Source organism: Panthera pardus, unplaced genomic scaffold, assembly GCF_024362965.1.
Source record: "Panthera pardus isolate Hobbes unplaced genomic scaffold, ASM2436296v1 HiC_scaffold_27, whole genome shotgun sequence".
In the NCBI taxonomy this organism is placed as follows: Eukaryota; Metazoa; Chordata; class Mammalia; order Carnivora; family Felidae; genus Panthera; species Panthera pardus.
Genome location: NW_026526843.1, coordinates 17,807,532 through 17,822,207, shown reverse-complemented (window position 1 = coordinate 17,822,207; position 14,676 = coordinate 17,807,532). Strand labels below are relative to the sequence as shown.

The window sequence follows — 14,676 nt, the reverse complement described above, 5'->3', positions numbered from 1 at the left end:
AAAAGGCCTTGATAAATATAACCTAAGGTTTAATTGATGCAGTATTCTTCCAGTGCATTTACCAAACCATCCCCCTATTTCCGAATATTGAAGTTGAGACGAGTGTGATTCTAAACCATGATGTAACATATATTTTTGTACATAAAAATCTTTGCCTGATTGTTTTCATAGGAAAGACTCTGGAAACAGTATTACTGGGTGGGAGCTTTCTGAAATTTTGAAATACAAACTGCACTACCAGCTTGCTTCTCAAAAGAGTTGTGTCAGTTCACACTCCTTCCAGGGATGAGGTGTAAAGCCATGCGTATAACCTGTGGCCTCAGTTACTGGGTGTGTGGTTAAAATTGCCTACATAGATGGATAGAAGGGTGGGTGGATGGATCGATCGGGCTACATATATATGTAAGTATGTACTCATGGCAAGCTACAAATTAGAGAATACGGTAGGACTTCCCACTACTGATGCAGGGAACAGAGGTAGAAGAGGTGTGTTGCCTCTGGGAGATGAGGTCATGCCAGTGTTTTCTTCTGTTTTTTCCCTCTGCTGTTTCATGTGTACTTTTACACGTGAACGTGTTTTACTTTAAGAAAAAGTAACAAATAGAGTAAAAAAAGAAAATATTCATTTGGTGACAGGGAAGAAAATGAGGGAACACAAGTCACCTCCATAGTGAATACAGACAAGACTCTTCACCTCTGCCCAAGTCTTTGATAAAACAGTCATAATAAAACAACGTTCGGCTACCTGTCCTACACTTTTAGGGTGCCATCTCTGGGGAATCGTAATTGGGTTCAGAATTTTGTGTTGTGACATGGAGGAAACAAATGTGAGCAAGACCGAAATTTTAGTATAAGGTGCCTTCAGAGAAAAAAAAAAAAGATGAGGAATGAAGAATGTCTTCTGTAGGTGAATGGAGGGATTTTTCCGGCCCCAGTCCTGCGCAGGTCCCAGCAGGTGGAGCAGTCTGATTGCACACTTCCCACAATGATCAAGAGAGACCGAGTGAGGCTGCTGTGATCACGGACATTCCACCCACGGGGCCCCCAAGTGAGAGCAGCTGCATGAGGAGGGAACACAGGGAAGAAAGAGGCTCTCCAGAGACTTTTCGGCCAGACCTACCATCAGCAACTCCAAGCGATTCGAGAGGATTAAAAATCACACACCAATTCAAGTCATAGGTCTAAAAACAAAATGGAAAACCAAAGTACTATTTGAAGAAAACGTAGGAGAAAATCTTTGAGGCCTGGGGTTAGATGAGGAGTCCCTACAAGTGACACTAACAACAAGGTCCATAAAAGAAGCTCAGAATTGAAATGGAATTAATGAAAAGACAGGCCACAGAGCAGCAGAAAATATTTGGAAAGCACATGTCCAAACAAGGACTTGTATCCGAAACATCTGAAAGAACTCTCAAAACTCAAAAAACCACCCAATTTTAAAACTGACAGAAGACTTGGAAAGACCGTTCACAAAGAGGATAGACACACGACAAATACGCACATGGACAGGATGTCATCCCCATCAGGGAAAGGCAAAGGAAAATCAGGACGAGGCCCTTCAGCACACTCACCGGAATGGCAAGGAGAAAGAAAGCAATGCCAAGCGCAGGGGAGGGCGCGGAGGGGCCGGGACACTTGTGCACCGCCAGGGGGAGTACCGAACTGCATAGGCACTCTGAGAAACAGGCAATTTCGTATCCAGTTAAACGTGCAGTCACCCTACGATGCCGCAGCGCCAATCCTGGGTATTTGTCCTAGAGAAATGAGTACGTACAGCTACACAAAAGCCACGCGCAAGTGTTCACAGCAGCTTTATTTGTGATAGCCAGACACGAGAAAGCAGCCAGATCAACTTCCACGGGTGGCTCAATAAACAGGCAGTGGTGCATCCATCTGGCGGAATACCACTCGGCACTAAAAACGACCTGTCGTTACACACAACAGACTGGAAGAACCTCCCAGACATTCTGCAGATTGAGAGAGGGTAGTCTCAGAACGTCCCATGCTCTCTGGTGCCATGCACATCACGCTCTGGGAAAGATAAAAGTGCTAGTGATAGAGGACGGATCAGTGGTTGCCTGGGGTAGGGGTGGGGTGAGGGTATGACACTGCAGGGACAGCACGGAGGAGTCCTGTGGGGTCAAGGAGCTGTCCTGTGTCCTGCCAGGGGATACACAGTTCTGCACGTGCATGGGTGACAAATCCTAGAAGTATATACCAAAAGGACACAGTCAGTTTACCGTTCGATAACATGGGACGGAAGGATGACAGACGGATCCAAGGGGCAGAGCAGGAAGGAGAAGGATCACGCAGGGGAGACTGGTGGGGCCCCGAGTGCCTCTTCTCTGGGCTCGTGCAGGGGTGAAGCCAGGTCTTTCCGGTGCAACGGCAGCAGATGTGTAACCCACCTGGGCAAGGTGGCAGGGACCAGGTGGCAGAACCCTGTCAGTGACAGAGTGCATGTGAGCGGAGGGCTTCTACAACCCGGGCAGCGAAAGTTCCCAGGAGCACGTCCCCCAGAGTCTCTGGCCAAAGTGCCTCTGGTGGGATGGGGAAGCAGCCTGTGGAGAGGGCATGTCAGGGGCAGGTGAGGTGAGTGCGCAGGGTGGCGGGCTGCCCTGTTCCCTGCAGGGCAGAGCCAGGGGCCGGCTGAGTGTGATCATATCTTAGGAAGGGCGGCTGTTGGGCTCCTCCCCCAGGAGTGGCCCACAGCAGAGCATGTCCCAGCGCCGGCGGCAGGCCCCACACTGTCCTTCACGGCACCCCTGGGGTGCGGGGCGGCTGTCCTCGTTCGGGCGCACACTGTCTTAGCCACAGAGATCCATCGGGGGCTTGGCTATGCCTCCCTTCAGGTGCTGGGCACAAACTATAAAGGTTTTTTTCTCTCCTCCTTCCCTCAGGTCGTGTGTGTTCCCCTGTGGATTCTTATGTCCTTTCTGTGCCTGGTGGTCCTCTATTACATCGTGTGGTCTGTTTTGTTCCTGCGTTCCATGGATGTGATTGCGGAACAGCGAAGGACACACATAACAATGGCACTGAGCTGGATGACCATTGTCGTTCCTCTCCTTACTTTTGAGGTAAGCTTTCGACAGGAGAACTCTTCAGGCCCCGAGTCCTACCCTTCCCTGTGACAGCACCCTGCGTGCCTGTCAAGGCAGCCTGCTCTGCCTGGAAATGAGCTGGCCCCTGAAAAGCACATGGAGAGGATGATGGTAAAATTAGAGTGACCTTTCTTTTGGGGGGGCAGGCAGTGAGAAGTCTCTCTAGCCATGATGCATGGGTGTGTACTGATTTGTTTACATGTAGAAAGAGAACGTTGGGTGTTTTTGGTATTTTGAGTTCTGTGCAGGATTATAGAATGGGCACTGTTGACTCTTTAGAACAAACACCAGAGGAGCCTCCTGTAACAATGTTGGTGTTGGAAACTTCCCAAATGGACAGATTTTGCTTAGTCCTGAAGAGGGATACAAAAGCTTATCTCATTCTGTCCCACAGAATAGAGGGTTTCGTAGTCTCCTGTGGAGCTGACTTTTCCCCTTATGACACCTGACAAGGGAAGGGTGGACTGGCTTCAGACATCGTCCACCCTCAGATGCTTTATCAATAGAACCTGAACTGTTTCTCTTTCCTTAGATCCTGTTGGTTCACAAACTGGATGGCCACAACGCATTCTCTTGTATCCCAATATTTGTCCCCCTTTGGCTCTCCTTGATCACTCTGATGGCAACCACATTTGGACAGAAGGGAGGAAACCACTGTATGTACTCAGCACTTCAGAAGCCCTTGACCTGTGTGTGTGTGTGTGTGTGTGTGTGTGCGTGCGTGCATGTGTGTGTGTGCGTGTGCATGCACGTGGCCCCACTCTTTGAAAAGATGAGCCTGAGGGTCTGCGCTCAGGGAGGTCGCATGGGAAATCTGGACCTGAGGAAGGCCTGGAATTTTCCAAGGAAAGGGTGAGCTTTCAACCTTGCTTTCCCTGCCCCACACCATGGCCTTCCTAGTGTACGCTCTGCCATTTGAGGTAGGACTGACCACGGTAGGTAGCCTCTCAGCCCCGTCCCCTCTGCTGCAACATGGGGATCAAGATACCTGCTTTCCAGGGGCTCCCAAGGATTGATCAGACGAAGATCCATGTCACCAACCAAATCCTGAGAGTCCTTTTAGGTTCTGTGTCCTCCTCATTCTCCCCAGTGACATTCCTGACATCACTGTGTCTTGTCAGCGGTGCTCTGCTTGCTCTCTCTTCTCTCTCCACCCACACGATGGCACATTCGGTTTTGAAGTGATCCTTGACAGAGGTTCCCTCCTCACTAGACTGTGAACTCCTCTGTGGGTAGCCCCAGAGCACACCATTCTAGAAGCCAGGGGATTGGGGGCGGGGCACATTGTGCCCTGGGAGAGCCAGCACTGAGCCGATGGTCCCATGGTACAGACAGCAAGAGCAGGCCTCAGAGAAGTAACTTTGAGAAGTAGCTCAGGCTGCCTGCCTGCCTGGACCAATGTGCCTGCCAGATACTGACTGAAGTCCCTTTCTGGGATGACATCCTTGACATTCTTTGTCACATGTGAGCGTATCCCAGGCGGGGCAGATGGGAGGATGTTGACAAAGTCTTGATGCCGCAGGGACTTGACATTGCTAGAGTGGTCCTTCTCATTGGAGCAGCCATCCGAGTCCCGGAAGGCCTGTGCCTGTGGGCCGCCCCACCTCACCCACAGTTTCCCATCCCTAACAAGGTCGCAGGGGTTCATGTGGTCACTGCCAGCCTGGGGGCCCCACTTGGAGAGCCACGGAGCCACAGGCCTTTCCCCTTGCCCTTAGTGGCTATTCAGGCCTTGCTCTATCTTTATTTCTAAGACATCAGGATAAAGCATTAAACGGTACGTGTAAAACGTCACATTCAGGAAAGAAAAGTCACACGAAATTCAGTGGAGGCTAGTGTTTGAAAAAGTTTTTTCATACTTCTTTTTCAGGGTGGTTTGGTATTCGCAAGGATTTCTGTCAGTTTCTGCTTGAAATCTTCCCATTTTTGAGAGAATATGGAAACATTTCCTACGACCTCCATCATGAAGATACTGAGGAAACCGAAGAAACCCCAATTCCAGAACCTCCTAAAATTGCTCCAATGTTTCGGAAGAAGACCAGGGTCGTTATCACCCAGAGCCCTGGGAAGTATGTCCTCCCACCTCCCAAACTGAATATTGAAATGCCAGATTAGACACCACTTCCTTGGACAGAATGCAAGCGGACCACTGGGACACACGCACGCTGTCTCCTACCCTCTGCCTCTTTGTTGACCCCACCCAGAACTGGAGCCGAGGCCAGGGCTCCGGGAACTTCCATCTCATGCCTTGTTTGCACTCAATGCCTACCAGTGGCTCACCCTGATGGGACGCACACATGGCAGGTGACTGGTACCCGCGGTGCGGGCTGGGCTAGGGCGCATGTCAGTGGACGTGGGCATGAAGGAGGGAGCGTGTGTGAGAAGGGGAAAGCCATCACCTCTGGGCAGGCGCCTCAGGAGCTGACTTGGATCTGTTAGGGATGGCTGCTTAGGCCAGAGAAGGAACTGGTTTTCAAAGTGCTAAAATTCCTATTGAAAGTGTTCCTTGAAAATGGTTTTTTAGACCAGGCCGGCCACACCATGTAGCTTAGATTCTCCTGTCGCAGCGTAGTCAGTAGGAACTGTAAATACGCCTCTGCGGCACCACAAGTGTACCTACACCGTCATTACTGTTTGTGTTCCTGCTGTGGAAGTCGTTTCTCTTTGGGCAATGCTGACAGCAGTTTTTAACGGCCCCATCGGTGAGCCCTTTCCAATGGAGTGACTCCGTGCCTGTATAGTATTTATACAAATATTTTAGCATTGTAATATACCGTGTTAAATCCTAGTTCTGTACAGTATATTCTGTTAAAGTATTTTTTTACGAGCTTGTATGGGAGACGTGTGTTCTGTTGCAGAAGCAGAAGCTGCTGGCGCACCTGTCCTGCCCAGGGGGTGTCACCCCTTAACGGGCCATCATCATCACCCCCCTTGAAATCCTCCACACACACAGTGGCTGCTACTGCCAGAACAGCCACAATAAGCAAGAAATGGTTTGTGCTTTTCCTACATTCTGGGAATATGTGCGTGAGCTGAAACTAGAGAAACTGGAAGAAGTTGCTGAAACTGGAAACAGCCACTGGAATCACGTGTTTGTTAGGGTCTGAGGCCCTTTGTCGGGCCCCCAACAAAAGTCCTTCCGGTCGGCCAGCCGCATGCTTTCAACTAGGAGTACACTTGCTCCAAGAGCTGCTGGTAGAGCCCTGGGCGAAGCAGAAGAAAGCAGATCCTCCAGGATAAGAGCCTTCGGCCTGAGAACAAGTAGCCGTTTGTGAAAGGAGGGAAAAGGAGCACTGGCATTGTCACGCAGGAGAGGGAAGGGTTAAACGGGGGCAGCTGCTGATGTCTCTCCGTCAGGCTCAGCCGACGTCCAGCACACGAGACCGCCTGGAAGCGACGCCCAGCAAGCCTGTTGTCTCTGGGGGGGAGGGGGAACGTTGGGAATGGCATAGCCTTTCTTGCTTGCTCTGTGACAAATGTAGCTCAATCCACTATTTTTGCTCCCTGCAGTTGTTCAATAAACTGGTTCCTCCTTTTCCATGGTACTGCGTGCATCTTCCGTGAGATACGGTCGGTCCAGGACGCTTGGGTTCTTCTCGGCCGGCATGAAACACCTTGTAGCTGCCACAGGCGGCCAAGGCGTGTGGGGGTGGGTGAACATTTCTGATGAGTCTTCAGGTACAGCCTGAACCTAGAGAGTGTAGACAGACAGGGACATCATGGAGACCCGACCGTTGGCCGGGGAACCCCGTGCCGTCATTGGGATAGCTTAGGAGCCTTACGAGAGTATTCCTGAGACCCAAGACAGTCTAAAACTGAAATGGGCTTTTTAGTGATCCTGAGGCCTTGCTCGGTGACACCAGCGGCAGAGTGCTACTTACATTTAAAATCCCCTGTGATTTCTGCCTAGCTTGCCTAGCTGTCTCTGCATTTTACCGGGCATTTGAGTCAGATGGCTTTTCAGCCCATGGTTTGCCTGCAGGTAGCCCAAGGCCACAGAGCGTCTTTCAGACTTGCTGTTAGACAGAATGCCCTGGAGTGTGGAGGCATTTCTGCTTCATGGAAATGTCTGGAAGATCATTGACTTCCTGCCTAGAATCGAGTGTGTGTGGTGGGTCTTCAGGGTAGGTGGCCCTGCACGTGGGGAGAATGTGCGAGAGAGGCTTCTCTGCACGGCCGCCTCTTACTGATTCTCCCAGCCCCGCCCCCCCGACAAGGATTGCAGAGCTCAAACCCTGGGCACAAACCGGCTGTCCCTACAGACGTCAGTCAAGGAAAGTAAGCCAGCATGAGGTCCGTGGCTCGTGCCTTGTCCCTACGGGCACAGGAATCTGCCCAGGAGGCATTGGTGGGGTGCGAAGAGGGGCAACGTGCAGGCTGAGGAGAGGCAAAGAGAAGGCCTCCTCCCCCTCGTCATTGTGCAAGGTGGCGGTGGGTCCCTTGGCTAACCCATTCACCTAAGCAGCAGTCTCCATGTGCCTTCGGGTGACCCAGGCGTGGGTGAATTAGGAGGGTCTCTGTGGAGGACCTTGCCGTCCTGGCTGTGACAATGCTGAAAGGACCGTGTGGCCACTCCCTTGACCCTGGACACCCGTCCTGGCTTCTGCTGCCTGTTTGAAAGTATACATCTGGTGCAGGGCTCTCAAGGCCACGGCCTCAGAAAATGAGCTCTGACCTTTGGGCAGCACATCAGTGTGGGTCAGCCAGGTCCTGGGAGATCGAGGACACAAAGACAGTTGGTGGCTTGCCCCCATGTTTGGCATGGTTACTTTAAACCTGTAGATGAGTGTCGGCTTTCTGGGTGAACTACCTTGTGTGACCAGAATGTTGGCACACTGACAGGTCACTTGCATGGCTGGCCTTTTATTAGGTTACCGGCTAGCTGTGTTGTGATGTCACCCCCAAGTGACCCGAGCCCCTTTGTGGTGTCCCAAGCTGCACTGTTAGCAAGGGGTCCCGCTGGCCACGATACACTCGCATGTTTACAGGAAGGAAGGACGCACCACCGCCGAGGATGGCTAACCACAAGAAAAGTCATCCGACAGGCCAGGGGCCCGGCTTCAGGATGGGCCGTTTCCTCCAGAAATAGGGGTTCCCGCAATTGGCTTGCAGAGCTATGCTCCCCCAGCAGACCCTCCCCACACCCTGGCTTCAGGCTGCTGCTTGAAGAAAATACTTCGCAAGCTTTGACTGAGGAGCCTTTGTTCAAAAGGCCACGCACCACCTGTGACGCCCTGTCCTTGGGAGCAGGCAATTTCCTCTGCCTGCCCTTCCCCAAGAAGCTGCGGAACATTGTCAACAGCAATCAGTTTGCATCCATTTGGTGGGATGACGATGGGACTTGCGTAGGCATCGACGAGAAACTGTTCCAGAAGGAATTTTTGGAGAGGCATGGCCTGAACAAAGTGTTTGAAACAGACTGTATGAAGTTTCATCCACCAGCTCGATGGAATCCTCTATGGATTCAACAAAATTCTTCAGGATGTCCTCCCATCCATGTGCCTGGCCAGCTTCTTCCCCAGAGACCCCATGCTGAGCAAAGTAAGGGTGGGTGACCCCACCCCCACCAGGGGCTGAACCCGCAGACTCAGGTGGTGGGGTCCAGGGGGCTGGAAATCCCAGCAGCCCCGATGGTGATCGGGTGCCCGTGTCCCACTATGGGCAGTGGCAATGGCAGCAGAGACCAAAAATGGGGAAGGTGCTCCGGATGGTGGGGGTGTCCTGAGCGCTTTCTTCAAAGGCCCAGCATGTGATGATGAGAGCGCACGCTGCAGGGTGGGATGCTGGCACGTGGTTAAGAGAGTAGATCCTAAGAGTTCTCGTCGCACGGGGAAAACTTTTTCCTTGTTGCCACCTGCTTTTTTCTCTTTCCCCGTTTCTTAATTTTTTCTTTTGGTTTGGTGTCTATGTGAGGTGATGGGCATGCCCTGAGTGCGCTGTGGCCATCACTCCACAGCAAATGTAGGTGAAGGCATTGCTCTGTGCACCCTAAACAGAGTGCTGCCTGACAATCCCATCTTAATAAAACTTGGGAGACACTGTATCTTCATGCCCTCCTGCTCGGGGACAAGTGACAAGTGTCACCGGGGACGTGTGCACGCATGATGCCCATAGCTCTAAACCGTAACTGAGGTGGGTGTACGGGTCCCTTTTGGTGAAAGAGCTGTGTCCCCAGGCTGGTCTGGGGGTGCCAGCCCCCAAGCACTTTTTGAAGCCTGCTGAAGACTGGCCAAATGGGTGTGCTTGCCAAGTTCAGCGGGCCCCTGCGGGCCAAGAGCAACTCCCAGCAACGGGGTGATTCTGTTGCCAGCTGACACTTGCTCATAGAGCTGCCAGATCTCTCCCCATCTGCAGACTCCACGTCCCCCTTTGTCGGACTTATACGCTTACCCCGCTTGGCCCCTTGTATTCCTTGTCCCAGGTGACGTGCGGGTCATAAGTCAGTGAATGGGGATGATGGGCAAGCTAGCACACAGCTTCCTGTTGGGACTGCGATCTCCTCCACAGAGGTCTCTGGACCACTGGCTTAGGTCACACAGGGGCCTAGAATGTTGGTGCTGGTTGTGATCACCTCTGTTGTGACTTGGGATTTCTTTTCCTCTTTCGATTTTGCACCTCAGTTACAGTTCTACAGCAGTCCCTTGTTTAAGGGAGCCTGCTCTCACCTCCTCGTGAGGATGAAGAGGAGAGTGGGCATTAAATCTGGGTTAAGGCAGGTGGAGAGCAAGCCCGAAGCCCTGGGAATTCCCCCAGCACCTGCAGCCACTGAACAACCAGAGGAACTCCCCACCTCTAATGAGGACAAGCGGGAGCCGGTGAGTAGCCAAGAGCTTGACAGTCCTACTACCCCAGTCAGGAGTGAGTCTGCCCCTCCAGCCGTTCCAAGGATGGCAGCCAGGCCCAACTTGGATCTGGATGCTGCAGGAGGCCGGCCGACCAGCGGCCAGCATGAGGGCACCCAGGTCTTGACACTCTCATGGCTGCCATGGCCATGCCTGGGGCCTTCCCCGTGGTCTGTCTCACCCTGCCTTCTGCCCATGTGCATTCCTACAGGCTGCTGGTAGCTTTGCTGCCATGCCTCCCATGCTCCTGGCACCCCCAGACCAGTCCGGGGACATGTGCCATCTGCGCCCCTCCCCGTGGCTGGGCTGCTGCCCTCCTGCCATCGCTGGATGCCTGTCGTGGCTTCCAGACCTGCCGCCTCCATGACTGTGATTCCTTGTCCCCCAGGTCCATTCCACAGTGGTTTGGACTGCTGTTGTTTCCCAGAATACCTGCCACCTACTGATGGCTACCAGGGTACCCCGTCTACGCACACTACAACCCCTGCAGGTGATCATTTTGTCAGAAAACAGGCAGGTCAATAAAATGTATCAGAAAAGGAGCCATTTTCTGCTGAACCCAAGCGCTCCTGGCCCCTGTGATGTTTCTTTCTTAGCAGTGGGGTAGCCCTCTTTCGCTTGTGTGCTAGAGAATTCAGTGGAATACCGCTCCTGGCATAATGCAGCACCGAGTAGATAGTCAGTTAAGCCCCTCCGATGTTCACCATCCACTCGTTAAAGAGGATCTTTAAGGCACTGGACAGGTCCAAAAACCTAGCATCAGTGGCCTAAGGATAACAGTGGTAATGTTTTCCTGGCCATCCAGGCACATTTCCCTGTCCTCTTGGTGCCCGTAGATAGCAGGATCTTCAGTTTATACACGAGAAAAGATCATGTCTCACCTCATAAGAGGGCTAAAATGTGCCCTCACTGTTCTCCAGCACCCAGATGTGGGTGTGGACAGTCGCTGCCAGAGTCCCACAGTTTTCCAGTCTGAGAGGCTGCTCCCTGGTGCCTGGAAGACAGGATTTATGTTTGGCTTTCACTGCAGGTACAGTTTCTTGTGAATTTTTCCTTTTCTTTCTTTTCTTTTCTTTCCCTTTTGAACTAAATATTTCAAGGCATCATGGTTCCATGTGGGAAGAAACCTCTGGTTGCTGGGCCATCCAGCTTGTAAATAACGCATGCTCTTCTCGAGGACCGCTTTAAAGAGTGTTGGTCTTAAGGAGCGTAGGAAGCAAGCGTCCACGCTCTCACCATGGCAATAATTGGGCATAGACACCAGACAGGCTCCAAAGTCAGGTGGAGGGGGAACGTCTGCACAAGCAGCCATCAGCCAGAACCCAAAGACACCAACCCCTCTCCTTTATTTTCCACCGGACAGCAGGTGAGAGTCCCCCTGAGGAGGAAGAGCCCATAAAGGATGGACACATGGCAGTGGATGATGCAGCCCCTGTCATCCCAAGTTTAGCACTAATCTGACTGCAGCGCATCTGTCCTGTCCCCACCTGCTCCCTTATAAACTGATGCTGCCAAATGGGTTCTCGTGCCCTTTCTAAGATTCAGTAGCCTGTGAACTCCTTAGCTCTTAAAAGGGATGGTTTTTTCATCTTTATTTTGGACTTCCGTATGCCTCTTGATCCTAAATTCCACGCTGTTTTGAAAACCACTTTCCTGTAAACTTAAACCCATGTGAAACTTGCTGACATGTCAGTCTATCCAGAAAGGGGCGGACGTGCAGAACTATAATTTTGCAGTGTCTGCTTTTCAAAAAGGGTATGGTCATATTTACAAAATCTAGACAGCATGATGTCATTAGCAGACCAATCCCACACTTTCTTCACACCACTCAGTCATGTCTACATGTTGACCCCTCCCTCTGCGGATGGAAAGTGGCTGGCCTCCAGCCCTCCTGGGCTGGGCAGTGGGCAGCGGTCCGAGCTCACCCAAGGGTGAACTGAGCAAGAAAGTTTTCTATGGGCTGGGCCGGGATGGCCAGATAGTCTTAGAAAGAACTCGTGCTTGGGGGTCCAGAGGAGAGACCACGCTGGCCCAGAAGACTGGATTTTACTTTCCTTCCCAGGACACCATCAGAGGTGAGTGTGTCTAGGAAAGTGAAAATGCGATTCAACCAGCAAGGGTTGCATAGGGAGGGCTGCATGAAGGGTGCTCCAAAGTATGTGAGATGCGGTGTAGAGCCAGGCGACTTGGGTGAGCGTGGACTCACTCCCCACAAAGCATTGCCCAAGCCTCCTTCGGCCTGGGCTGGGGTCAGCTCTGTTCTTCAGTGAGCCCCCAACATCTCCTCTAGGCTCCATTTCTCTCGGTCCCTTCTTAGGGGAAGGTGCCAAACGGTGACGGGAGGGACAGTGGAAGAGTCAGAGCCTTTCACCCACTGAATGGCCAATCCCAGGAAAAAGAAGCACTGTCATTGTCGGTGCTGGGCTGCATGTTCTGTGGAAGAATGCACACCATTTTCTGGCTGGGTATCCTTTAGGGCTCGGGGATGATTGTGGTTCACACTCATCACGAGAGTCGCCATATGAAACAGGGACACACCAGTGCCTCAGAGGCTGACCGGGTGCTTTGGGCCATTGCCCTAAAGATGGATATCAGGTGTCACATGGTTATGTAACAGAATATAAAGCATCCACCCCAAGACAGCTTTCTTAGAGGGGCACCAAGAGTTGAGAACTTGTTCCCCAGCCAAGCCTTTGAAATCACCAAATAGGGATGCCTGGGTGGCTGAGTCGGTTGAGTGTCCGACCCTTGATTTCAGCTCAGGTTATGATCTCAAGGTCAGGAGATTGAGTCCTGTGTAGGTCTCCAAAAGAGCAGGTCTCAGCGTGGAGTCTGCTTGGGGTTCTCTCTCCCTCTCTCTCTCTGCCCCTCCCCCACTCACGCTCACACCCTCTCTCTCTCAAAATAAACATGTAAAAAAAATAGCCTCAAGTCCCCAAGAAGAGGGTTCTCATCTAAGACAACCCCTCACACCAGGGCAGTCTCCCTCCTGGGCTACATGTGACCACCAGGTCTGGAGCCATTTCGGTTGTCCCACCTGGGGAGTGGGGCAGGCACGGGATGCTACTGCCATCCAGAGGGCAGAGACCAGGCATGCTGCTAAACAGCCTGCAGCACCCAGCACATCCCCCGCACACAGGATGACCCAGCCCCCAATACCAACAGTGGCACTGTGCACAGACCCTGGCCCAGACGGTGACTCGCACACCCTCCCCTCTCAACCGATTTCCTCCTGCTTCCACTAGATACTGCTCACGAGGCCTCAAGGCAGGATCCGGAAGAAGGAATTCACCCTCCCCTTCCCAAATATAAAACCCAACTGAAAAGGTCAGCTGAACATGATGACCGTTCAGGTGACAGTTCTGTCACTATGATGACAGAATCAACGTCACTGTTAGGAATGTCATTTCAGAGACATACTGGGGCTCCTAAAAATACAGGAGGGTGGTATTTGAAAGTCTGAGTGACCCAGCAGCTCTCAGGAAACAGCTAAGGTGCAGGTAGCAGGGAAACATGGGTTTCTTTGTTCTTAGCTAAATTTCTCAAGTTCTTAAACTGACGTTCTCGGTGCTTCAGCTCAGTTTAAGAGCCGAATTTGCAGTAAAACCATGTCAGGCAGAGAGCGGGACGAATGGGGACTTGGAACTGGGCCGCTCACGTGTTCTTGTATCCCTCCTCTACACCTGAGGCCACCTCAGGTCATTATGTACAAGAGGGGCCAGGAAAATAGTCTCTCAGACCATTAGGGAAGGATGCACTCAGAGGACTCACCCTTTCTTCTTCCCAAGTGCAGCATCAGAGTCACGGGCCCCTCGCAGCACTCAAGGCACAGGCCTTGCTGGCATATTTTTGCTGACTCAGGCCGATGTGAACCTGGTCTTACACCCATCTTACTGACCACCTTGTCACACACCAGGGACAGGAACACGGAGTACGTTATGAAGAGACACGTGGGAGAGCCCACCGAGGCTGTGCAGGCACTTTTCTGAACTGTTTGCACAACTTCTTGCTGTCTTAAGTAGGAGTGACGGTCTGCCACACGCTCGCTCCTTGATGGCATGGGACCCTCACTCACAACAGATGCTCAGTTTGTTTGGGGCGATGATGGTTCGGGGTCCCCCTCAACAACCACCTGACGAGACAGGTCTACATGTTGCCCCGATGGTCGCCCAGGATGCCAGGACTTTCTGTCAGGTGCTGTCACACTTCCTTGGTGGCTACGGTTCTCATACAAGAAGGGACGGTGACCCTGAGCACCCAGCACAATGTCTACACAGCCTCAACTGTCCGAACTCTCACTGTTCAATGGCATGTGTTCTAGAAAGGTGCTGGGTCCCAGCTGAGCTGGACAGTCCTGAGCCTGCCTGCTCCGTGAGGACACTGAGCAGTGGAATCACTGCACAGGGGATGTTTCAAGAGCACTGGAGGAGAGGGCACACTGAGAGCGAACCACATGCTGCCTCCGGGGTGCACAGTGGGGAAGGGAAGACCTGGGCAGGACTCCTTGAGTCTCCCAGGGGCAGGGTAACAGCGAGGGCCCATTCATAAACACTGCTGGGGTGGGGGTGGGAGGAGAGCTGAGCCTGGGTACAAGGGAAGCCATGACCACCACGAGCCAGAGGAACCCTGAGTCTCCCCTGGTCGCATCTCCCACCCCTGCTGGTGACAATCCAACCGCTAGTGCAGGTCGGGGAGATCTCCTGAGAAAGCTAACGACAGAGCCCCAAAGTGAA

General features: G+C 52.4%; 2 protein-coding genes across 3 annotated transcripts in view; both read left to right on the top strand.

Annotated features, from left to right (window-relative positions):
* Nucleotides 1-6,646, top strand: part of TMEM185A (transmembrane protein 185A) — a 36,746-nt gene extending 30,100 nt beyond the window's left edge. For both annotated transcript variants that reach the window (XM_019439985.2, XM_019439987.2), the window contains exons 5-7: nucleotides 2,901-3,077; nucleotides 3,634-3,757; nucleotides 4,972-6,646. In XM_019439985.2, coding sequence (XP_019295530.2) covers nucleotides 2,901-3,077; nucleotides 3,634-3,757; nucleotides 4,972-5,216 — 546 coding nt within the window. In that variant the 3' untranslated portion in view covers nucleotides 5,217-6,646. The remainder of the gene's footprint in view (nucleotides 1-2,900; nucleotides 3,078-3,633; nucleotides 3,758-4,971) is intronic.
* A 743-nt stretch (nucleotides 6,647-7,389) lies between these two features.
* Nucleotides 7,390-10,310, top strand: HSFX2 (heat shock transcription factor family, X-linked 2). The gene is given in 5 exon segments (XM_019439984.2): nucleotides 7,390-7,394; nucleotides 8,257-8,517; nucleotides 8,519-8,642; nucleotides 9,722-9,916; nucleotides 10,155-10,310. Coding segments are annotated over 5 exon segments (741 nt in total).
* The last annotated feature ends 4,366 nt before the right edge of the window (nucleotides 10,311-14,676 follow it).